At 35.7% G+C, this 11,976-nt stretch overlaps 1 protein-coding gene across 1 annotated transcript; it reads left to right on the top strand.

Moving 5' to 3' along the window:
- Window positions 1-958: 958 nt before the first annotated feature.
- On the top strand, window positions 959-1,885 carry LOC109678346 (olfactory receptor 7A17-like). The gene has a single exon (XM_074053401.1). It carries the CDS (start codon window positions 959-961, stop codon window positions 1,883-1,885), a length of 927 nt encoding a protein of 308 aa, XP_073909502.1.
- The last annotated feature ends 10,091 nt before the right edge of the window (window positions 1,886-11,976 follow it).

The raw sequence follows: 11,976 nt of genomic DNA on the forward strand, positions 1-11,976 counted from the left end.
GAACCCAGGAATAACAGCATGTAGCATGTTTACAAGTAATGTGTGCTCATGTGTGTGTGTATGTGTGTGTGTGTGTGTGTGTGTGTGTGTCTTAAAAGTGAAAGTAGAAGGAGGTTTAATAGAAAGAAGACCTGGGCTCAATGTATTCCAAAATGTAGTTCATAATACAGTAATACGCAGGCAAGAATGCAAAGCAAATACAGGATAAACTGTGCATCTTTGCAGCCAGCTTAAAATGGAATTGCAGCAGCATATGGACAAACAGAATCATTGTTTCTTGAAATTCCAGTACCGATGTGTCTGCTTATTCTCTGGCACCACCTGTCATCTTTCTTTTTCCTGCTCATTGTCCTAGTCACTTTTGCTTCCTCTTGACCTTGAACCTCTGAATCACATATCTTCTGTAGGACTTTTGCATGGCTGTGGCTCCACCATCCTGGGCTCTATATTCAAACATCATTAATGCTACTTGTTTTGCCTGAACTCCAGGTAAAATACCACTCTGAATGTACTTTCTTTTTAACATCTATCGTGTGCTTTCAAAGATCCAAATTCTCCTGACATGCTACATGATAACTTCTTTACCAATTGTATTTCCTTTCATTTCCCTGTATTGTTTGTCTCTCAGTGGATTTAGAATCATTTCCTTTCTTGAGCCTGGTGTTCTACACAGTGTCTAAAATATGATCATCACTACATTACTTTCCCCAAATGCATGAAAACATTAGTGTTTAACATTTTTGAAAACATGACGTCTTGGGAAAAGGTTAAGAGTGGAGACAAATTCCAAATCAGAGAAGGCAAGGGAATTTCTTATAGATGAGCAAATGCATATGTAAAACATATGAATTCAAGTCTTGACTAGAGAACATAAATGAAAGTATTTCTGTCAGGATAATACTGCATAATGGTGCCATACCTTGTTTTTCAATGTCTTTTTGTTAGGCATATCAACCACATGGAAGCAAAGAATGAAACACAAATTATAGAATTTCTGCTTCTGGGTATTTCAGAGAATCCCAGATTTCAACCTGTCCTCTTTGGACTGTTCCTGTCCATGTACCTGGTCACTGTGCTTGGGAACCTCTTCATCATCCTGGCCACAATCACAGACTCCCACCTGCACACTCCCATGTACTTCTTCCTCTCCAACCTTTCCTCTGTGGACATCTGTGTCACCTCCACCATCATCCCAAAGATGCTGGTGAACACCCAGACCCAGAGCAAGATCATCACCTATAAAGCTTGCATCACCCAAATGTATTTTTTCATACTCCTTATACAATTGGACATCCTTCTTTTGACTGTAATGGCCTATGACCGCTTTGTGGCCATCTGTCACCCTCTGCATTACACAGTCATCATGAACCCCCGGCTCTGTGTCTTGCTGGTTCTGGTGTCCTGGATCATGAGTGTCCTGATTTCCACATTACACAGCTCAATGGTGTCATGGCTGTCCTTCTGTGATGACTTAGAAATTCCCCACTTTTTCTGTGAATTTAACCAGGTCATCCACCGTGCCTGCTCTGACACCTTTCTTAATGATGTAGTGACATACATTGTACTTCTGTTTCTGGCTGGTGGATCTTTTGCTGGCATCCTTTTCTCTTACTCCAAGATAGTTTCTTCTATACTATCAATTTCTTCATCTCAGGGAAAGTGGAGAGCATTTTCCACCTGTGCGTCTCACCTCACAGTTGTTTCCTTATTTTATTGCACTGGACTAGGTGTGTACCTTAGTTCTGCTGTGAGCCAAAACTCTCATTTAAGTGCAACAACCTCGGTGATGTACAGTGTGGTCACCCCCATGCTGAACCCCTTCATCTACAGCCTGAGGAATAAGGACATCAAGAGGGCTCTGAAAAAGCTTTTTGAGAAACTCTAAGACAGTCAATTATCCCGAGTCCCAGGAATCATCCACGATTGCAGAACTCATCAACTCAGGGTCAGCCCTCAGATTCATTTAACAGATGGTTGAAGAAGAAAATGTTTTTTCTATGTTATTCTTGTAGTTCCCATTTCTCTGATTTCAGCTTCTATATAAAAATACCCAACTAATTTATGCCCATTTCACGTTTCTATGATATTGAGTCATCTCAATTTTGTAATTTTCTTTTTAAGTTTTCTTATAAGCTGTAATAATTCTTACATTTTATTGTGTCAGGAGATGTAGTATGTGCTATGTATGCAATACAATGTTCATGCATGAGTATGTTTAAACCAGGCAGCATGCTCTTTGTTTCTTTTTGTTTGTGAACTATTTTTTATTATTGTTGTGCTGGCAGAACAGTGTGACATTGACAAAATTTCTTACAATATGCCACAATTGAATTCACTCCCTCCACCATTCTCTCCACCATACCTCATTCCTGGAATTGTTCCAACAGTTCTCATTTTTCCATTTTCATACATGAATACATAATATTTCCATAATATTCACTCTCTTACACCTTTCCTGATATCCTCTCCCCTCCCACTGCTACCAACCCCCCAACAGGACCTGTTTTGCCTTCTGGCACTCCATTTTTGAAAAAAAAAGACATCTTACTTTGTTTAAGATACAGGGAATTTCAATTTGTTTATGTATTATTATCCAAATTGGTTCATCCCTTCTATTTTTCTTTGGGCTAGAAATATTTCCAGATTCCCATTTTTCTCATAGAACATATTTTTAGGAATTTTTTAATCTCAAGTGACATATATCACACTAAATAATTTTCAATTAACTTTTATTAAAAATTGCCATAAGATCCACTCCTGTGGGAAGAACTTCATTTGACAATACACCCCATTTCTAAATTATTGTGCAAGAAAATCTGAGACAATAGTTTTTCACTTTGGAGTTTTTCAAACTTTGTTGTTTCACTTCCAAGGGGACTTTAACATAGTAGAGTGTTTTATACCTGCTCATAAGTTATTACTTCTGAATTTAGAATCTCTTTAATATTTTAACATGAAATTCTCAGGGATTACCATAGTCATGGGCAAAGCAGGCCCTAAAGTTACCTATTTTCCTACCTCTTCTGATGGCTGTTTCCATGAACTGTATGGCATTTCTGAAGTGATACCTACATATAAATGATGCATAGATTCGTGGATCAGGCACTAAGAAAGGAGTGAGATGGTTGTAGTCAAGAAAGAATGAGACTATGGCACCTTGATTTCATAAAACTTATCTGTATTACATATTTCATTTTAGTTTAGATTAACATGCATTAAGTTTTCATATGAGTGATGTTTAGAGGTACATTTCCACACATGCACTGATCAACTCCCGTCTTCACCTATTTAACCTCTCTGTATCCCTTCATACCTTCTGGCAATCAATATCCTCTATTAAGTTCATCTTTTTAACTTTCACTATGTAAGTGAGACAACCTGTGGTACTTGTGTTTCTGCTTCTATCTCATTATTCCTAGCAAAACATTCTATACTTCTACCCAAGTTGACACAACTGACAGAATTCCATTCTTCTTTATGACTGAGTAATACTCTTTATACATTCATCTCAAGATAGACATTATGTTGACTCATAAACGTAGAGGTGAGACTTCAAATGCTACAAAAATAAGGCTTCAAATGCTACAAATGATAAGTGGAAGGGAATTCTAATGGCCCTCATTAATTGAGTGTAGGCTGTTTGCTTGTGTTGAAATGCCACAGTGCACACTATTAATACATAAAATAATTATGACAATAAAAATTAAATTCAATTTAAGTGCTATATTCATTATATGCCAGTGTTATTACACTATTTTAACAAATTGTCTCATTGAATGTTCCTAGTCATCAGAAGTCATGGTAACTAGGTTACTATTTCAAGGTCACAGGCATAATGAAGAAGCTCAAACCCAAGGTTATATATACCTGTCCACTGTCTCAGGCCTGATGTCATCTCTACACAAGTTTATGAAATGATAGTTAAAAAAATGATGGATAGAAAACAGAAGGCTTCTGATAATAACTCCTGCTTCTGGAATTCTCTCTAGCAAAAAATCTTTTGATTTTTGTTATTACAGTGTTAGAAATATAGTAAATACTAAAGTACATATTCCTCATATTACCTTAATATTTTGAGTTTTCTTTTTATTATAATTATGATGTTGAGGACATTTTCGTATTTATGAGTTAATTGTATTTAATTCATAAGTCACCTATTTGCATTCTTTGCTCATTTTCTTACATGTTTTTATTCCAATTGGTTTAATGAAATCCTTATACATATATTTCTCCATTTTGAATTTAATTTAGTTTATTTGTAAAATCAATTGTGTATGTTTGAGGTTGACAGAAGTTGTTATGAGAAATACATAAATGGGAAAAATTTTGCCTTAGTGATGGAGAGTTGTATAATATACAATATATTATGCATTGTCCCCTAGTTATTAATTTCTCTTTCATTCTTTAGCAATGCTTTGACATGCACATTTTAAAACAATAATTTCAAAATATTATTGTAGTTATACAAATTTATGCAGTATAGTACAAAAATTTGATACAATAATGCAGTGTAAGGATCAAATCAAGATACTTATTTCATCTCCTTGAACATTTTTGTTTTTTGATTAATTTGTAATAATTATGGAGTTATGCAATATTTCAATGCATGTATAGAAGTATTGACCAAATTGGGATAGTTAATATTTCCATCTCCTTTACATTGCTTTTCTTTTTAGAGATTCATGTTACTCTTTTTCAGTTATTCTTAAATGTATTAACTTATTATGAATGATACACACCTCCCTGTTGTTTAGAATGATAGATTATTTTCTCTCTGTCTTTGAGTACTGTTTTCTAACCTCCCACTATTTCCCCTTTCCCCACTCTCCCCAACCCCTGGTAATCACTATCATCCATTCAACTGACATTGATTGATTGGCTGATTGATTATTTTCAGTGCAGGAGATCAAACCCAGGGTCTCATGTATGTGAGGCAAGTGCTTTACCACTTCAGCCATGCCTCCATGATTCTGGTTTTATTTTTGCTTTGAGACAGGAACTTGTTAACTTATTGCCTCAGTTGTCTGCAAACTTTCCTCTTTTCTATCCCTTCTCCCTGATAATTAGCTGGAATTATAGGCATGGTCCAACACACTCATTTTCCAATTGAAATCTATAATCTACATATTGATAGACAATATGTGGAAGTTTTCTTTCTGCATGAGACTTATTTCATTTCCATTAATGCCTGGAGCACAGGAGTATTTTTAATAAACTTAATTCCATCAATGTGTCCTTAATTCTATTCCTCTTATTTTTTCCATCTCAGTTTATTCTGAGTCTCAGTCTATGACTTCTTGATAAGTACTATCTTATTGCTGCTCTTTAATCCAAATTAAATTTCCTATGGCTATTTATTTTAACACTCTAATTTTATTTACAGCCAATGAATAATCATCCAAACATCATTTATTTCAAAATCCTTCTTTTCCCTGTGAACTTTGAAGTTTATATTTTTGCTGATTTGTTTGTAATAATTATAGTTTCATTGGACTATCTGCATAGATTTATTCCAATTTCACAGTATTTGATGAACACAACTTTATGACACATCATAATATAGACCAAGTAAAACATACACTTTTGTTCATTTAAAAAACAAACATCCTATTTTCTTGGTGGAAATCTGGCTAAGTTGCTTTTCTAATTGTGTATCTATCCTGGATTCTTCCATAATATCAAAGCACTGATTTGTTTGAATTGTCCACCCTGACAAACAATTCAATCTGAGGTTCCTCATGTGTATTTGTTTTTCCTGCATGACCAACAATCTTAAGTCAGTGACTTAAAAGACAATATTACTATCTTTCAGTTCTTGAGTTTGGGAACCCAATGTGTGTGTCATTGAGTTAAAAATTGAGGTGACTTCAGAGTTATGGTCCTTTCAGGAAGTCACAAAGAGAGAGTCCTTTCCATTGCCTTATCCATCTTCTAGCAGCTGCCTGTGTTCCTTGGATTTTGGCTTCTTCCACTCTCTTCAAAATCAGCAATAGCAGGTTGAGTCTTCCCATATTGTACATTTCTCTCCCACATTTAAGGATCTTTATGAATTTGACTCACTCTCAACACACACGTTAATGTCTCCATCTGTGATTGGCTTATTAGAATCCTAAATTTTATTTACAATCAAATTTGCTCCTTGCTACTATGTCTAATACAGTCATAGGTTCTGGAGACAAAGGCATGTACCTCATGTGAGGGCATTATCCTTCCTTCTAAATCATATTCCTGAACTATGGCCAAAGCTAGACAAGGTGAAGTCTGTTATGTGGAGTTCTGTGAAATATTTATTTTGGTTGGGAGGAAGTTGACTTCCTGGAGTGGTATTTCTATAGATGTGCAAAAAGATACAATCAACCCTTTGTATTCATACCTTCAAAATTCCACCTACTCAATTGATGTTGAAAAAAAATATTTTTTAAATATGCATGAGCAATGAACATGAACAGAAATTTTCCATTACCATCATTTCTTAAGTAGTACAGAATTAACAATTTATGAATCATTTACACAGACATTATGAGAAATTTTGAGACATGATTTAAAGCTTGTGAGAGGATTTTGTAGGTTATACAGACATAAAACACCATTTTCCACAAGAGACTTGAGTGCCAATGACTTTTGTATGTCTAGGGACCCTGGGCCCTAAAAACAATATCCCTTGATCCCAAGTACATCTATTTAGAGCAGAAGGGGATTCCACAGTCTGTGATCAGACAACTCATCGCCTGTCATTGTCAATAAAGTTTTATTGGCATACAGCCATACCTATTCACTAATGCTGTCTAAGTTGATTTCATGCACATTGTCAGATTTTGGTATCTGTTGAGCATCATTTCCACTCTTGCTGTTAATGCAAAATTCAGAATGGCAAGTATATTTCATTTTGATGAATGGAAGAATTCATATTTCTTAGCAGCATGGAAATGTTTTAAGCAGAAGCTGAAATATAAATCAATAATAGACTATAAATCATGCTAATCAATCTTTAATGAATAAATACCTCCACTTGTGGAAAGATAACTTCCATACCTCAATGATTATATTTACAGTATAGAAAAGAAATATTTTGTATAGGAATGCAAAAAAAGTGTAGACATTTATCTAGTCATAATTAACATCCTATGGACATTAAGTGATTATACCTCAGTCTCATAGTTTTCTCTAAGAACATCATTCAGCTGCTAAGGGTGGATGTGGAAAGAGTCATCTTACAAGTCTTGAGGCTTAGGAGTTTAAATTTTCTTTAGCAATATAGTAAGGTGACATTGACAGTGTCCCTCAATGTTCCTCAATGAGCTCTGTGTTGAAATCCTGCCTGAGCCACATGACAGATGCAATGTATACAGCTGGAAGAGGAAGAGACAGTTGTCCAAGTCACTCAAGATCACCCAGTAGTCCTCTGAGACTGTAATATATTAGTAAGCCCAGCCAATAATAGCAGAGCCTCCCCAGGAGACTCTCAGTTGAGTGCAGATGCAGAAGAAGATGAACTGAGCTCAGCAAAACTCCCCACCATACAGTTCTGCTATGGCAAAGACATTGCATTAAATCATTTTATTTTCGGACAGTTTGCTATGCAGCAGCAGCTAACACAACAAACAAAGGGAATAGAACTGAGAACAACTATCACCTGTGTTTTTGTACTTTTGGCCTTGCTCTGGCATTTATTTATTTATTATCCTGACATCAGGGCCTTATGCTTGCATGCCTCCACTTGAGCACATACCTAGGCCTTTATTGCTTTAGCTTTTCTCAGACAGCATCTCACTTTTTGCCCTCAGCTGGTCTCAGACTGTGCTCTGCTTACCTGTGCCTACAAAACAGCTGAGTCACTATGCTTGGATTGCTTCCTGGTGTGGTGTCAGGTTATCCTTTTTTGCCCAGGCTTTCTTCGAACTACCATCCTCCTATTTCTGTGTCCTGAGTAGCTGGGATTATAGGCATGAGCTTATACTCATTTGCTCTGGTATTTAAAGACAGCATTTAGAACAATGCTGTCATTAAATTTACTTGATATTATGGCATTTAAAAATGACTAAATGGATATTATGTTCCAGGCTAAATACAAAATGAATATCTGTGCAAAAAAATGACCTGAACTCACATGACAAGGCTGGAATTTGTGTTCTATTTCAACTTGATGAAGATTCAAGTGATTCCTATGAAGTGAGGAGTTATACAATCAGTGATAATGGTGTTTTCCAATCATTTCCACATGAGTGTTTATTACAAAATTCAGAAAGGTGAGAATTTTTCATTCTGATGAATGTAAGGATTCATATTTCTAAGCATCATGGAAAAACTGAAAGATACTTCAATAATAGAACATAAAACATTCCTATCAGTTTTTAGTAAATAAGCATCCTTATACATCTCAATTATAATATTTATAGTAAAGAAAAGAAATATACTATAGAGTAAAAAAAATGAAGTGTAGACATTTATCTATTCATAGTTCAGATTCTCTGGCTAGGAGACAAAATTAATCAATTAATTCAAAATGTATTTTCATATAGACTTCACATAAAGACATGTATTTGGCAATCAGTTTTTGCCACTGAGTATTAAGTAGGCCACTAAAGTAAATAAGGAAGAATACCCATGATGAGACTAAAAGCCATGAATCAGTTGTCAAAGAAGCTAATTTGTTTCAGTCAAGATGATCAGGGGCTTGGAGCATGGCTCAAGTGGTTGACAATCTGCCTAGCAATAGTAAGGCTTAGAGTCTAAACCCAAGTAACACCACAAAAAGATGATCAGGAAGAACAGTTACAAAAGTGATGCATGAAGGAATGATGAACTCCCAAGTGCAAACCTGTGGTCTCAGAGTTTTCTATAGCATAAGTTATATAAACAACATTAGTTGTTAACGATGATTTTCCATTAGGTGGAGTACAACACATGACCAGGATTTGTAGTAACAGCAAGAGAAAACTAATTGTGTCTGGTCTGGGCATTTGAGAAGAAATTATTCTTAAGAAACCCATGATGTTCATGAAACAAGTCAGAATGTCTAATATTTCCATTCAATGATTAAAAATTAACTTGAGGAAGTATAAACAAAAGTATGATAAAGAGGACACTGTCTAGTTATCAGATAAGGCAGTAGAAAGTTTAAAGTAGTGAGTTACATAACTTTTATAATGAAATTGAAATGAAAGCAATGGGAACTCAAGAAAAGAGAGAAGAAGCAAGTTTAACTTCCAGAATTAGATGAAAATATTATGATTTCTTGTTTTGAGGTTTTGAGACCTGTGATCAACAAAACATTTTTATTCCCAGGACAAGTGGAACTTTTATCACTTCTCTATTGAGTAGTGTTTTCAGAGACCTCTTGAGGTCCTTATTCCTCAAGGTGGAAATGAAGGGATTGAGCACTGGTGTGACCACAGTGTACATCAACGAGGCTGTTGCAGTTGAGTGTGAGTTTAGGGTTACTGTAGAACTCAGGTACACTCCCAGGAGTGTAAAAGGACACCACTGAGAGGTGCAACCCACAGGTGAAAATAACTTTGTACTTCCCCTGAGCTGAAAAGATGGCATGGATAGAGGAAACTATCTTGGAATAAGAGTAAAGAATGCAAGCAATAGTTCCACCCTCCAGCATACCAGCCAAAAAATGCATTACCATATTACTAAGAAAAGTGTCAGAACAGACCAGGTGAACCAACTGATTGTTTGAATTCACGGAAAAGTGGATAATTTCTACACCTGTGCAGAAGGACAGCTGCAACACCATGAAGCTTTAAGAAGTTAAAGACACTCATCATCCACAATGCCAACACCAGCAATCTACAGAGCCAGGGCTTCATGATGACCATGTGTTGCAGTTGGTGACAGATGGCAACATAGCAGTAATTGGACATCACAGCCTAGAGGATATTTTCCAAAGCTACAAATAATGTGGGAAGAAAAGCAATCAGGATGATGCAGCATTTGTAAGTTTTTGACCTTGATGTGTGTCTTGATGTTCTACACTATCTTCGAAACAGCGGTGGTGGTGAAGCAGATGTACATATATGACAGGTGGAGAGGAAGAAGTACATGGGTGTGTGCAGGTGGTGGTCAGTGATGATGGACAAGATGGTGAGCAAGTTTCCCAGCACAGTGATCAGATACATAGAGAGGAAAATTCCAAACATGAGGATCCCCAGTTCTGGGTCTTTTGAAAATCTCAAAGGAAGAAATTCTGAAATCTCAGTAACAATTCCCGGTTCCATATGCTATAGTTAATTACTATAAAAGAGGAATATACCATAACTAATATTTGTATCTGGCTTCATTGAAGATGTCTACTGTGACATTGTTAATGAGTACTTCCTGTTCCTCCCACTACCTTATACTAATGTATTGTGTAATCTACAGATTCACTGAAAAAGTCTTTCTTGGCTTGATGAATGCAAATTGAGTTGCCACCCTATTCCAGGGAATTTTTAGGCACCATGTATATGATAATGAATACTGAAACTCATGTAATCCAAACATTAAGAATGTACACAGTTAAGTTATTTGAAAAAGTGGCAAAATAGAGTATTTGGTGTTTTAACCATAAAGAAATAGTAAGTATTTTGTTAGAGAGGTTTGAACATTAGACAATGATTATACAAATTGAAACAACACTGGTGCCCCATCAATAAGTATAATTTTATGTGTCATTCTAAAATAGAAATGAATAAGCACACAGAATATCAGATGGGAATAATTGCTATGAAGTAAACATATGTAGGTATAAAAGAGTGAATTGAGGTGCTTTTTTATGGGTTTTACTTCAGATGGGTGCACTAGATGCTATTTTTAGAGAGATTTCAAATGCTTTGGAACCATGTTGTTATCTACAGAGATATGTGCCTGAAAGGAGGAACTATTTGTGCAGAGGCCCCAAGGATGAAGCTTGTTACATGTATCAAATTTCAGAATGATGCTATATTGATGGCCAGAAAGAGGGAGATGTTGAATAGATCATGTGTAAGAATGTTGAGGAATGAGGTAGCCGCCATAAATCTGTAGAACTGTTAAAAATTTCAAGATGCAGAGTCCTTTATCCACGTAGTGATGGTTGCAATTTTGTTTTAAACAGGTTTGTTGAAGTATACTTGATACATGAAGAACTACATATGTCTAATGCATACAATTGGATGAGTTCAGACATGTGTGTGAATCTATCACCACACCAATGTTACAAGCACACCCAGCACCTCCCAGAGTGTCTTTGCATCCATTTTTCTTGTTTTGAGTTTCTTTGTGGTAAGAGCACTTTATGTGAGGTCTACCCTAACTACAAATTTTGATTTGCACAATATCACATTGCTAGCACTAGGCACAATGTTGTACAAAAGATATCAAAAGTAATCATAAAACTGTAACTTTATGCACATTACCAAACAACTACTGGTTTCCTCTCCTCAGCTCTCCTTACACTATGGTTGTATTCCATGTACCTATACTTAAAAATTTGATCAGAAAAGTAATCTACAAAATATGAAAATTATGGGCCAATGTTCTTGACAAACATAATTGCAAAAATCCCCAAGAAAATATTAGAACAATGAATTCACCAGCCTATTAAAATGACTATTTCCAGCTTGAAATGTATAAGGTCAGGCACCACTGCTCAGTGCACTGCTAGCCCTGTAATTGTCTTATGAAATCTGGTCCTGTCATGAAAATCTCACCTCTTTCTTCATATGATTGTTTCTTTGGGTCACTGTACCATGCAGACACTTATTTCATGCCATTCTGCATTTGTCATTATAAAGTAAGATTCAATTTAACAGAAATCTTTGATTTTATTTATTTATTAGCATATTACAGTTGTACAAGGGGTACATTATGACATTTATAAAGAAGCTTACAGTATATCTTAGTTAGATTCACTCCTTCCATCTTTCTACTTCATCCCCAATCCCTCTTTCTTAACAACAGTTTCAACAGGTCTCATTTCACTTTCATACATGAATACATGGTATTCACCCA

This window comes from Castor canadensis, chromosome 14 (assembly GCF_047511655.1).
Source record: "Castor canadensis chromosome 14, mCasCan1.hap1v2, whole genome shotgun sequence".
Taxonomy (NCBI): Eukaryota; Metazoa; Chordata; class Mammalia; order Rodentia; family Castoridae; genus Castor; species Castor canadensis.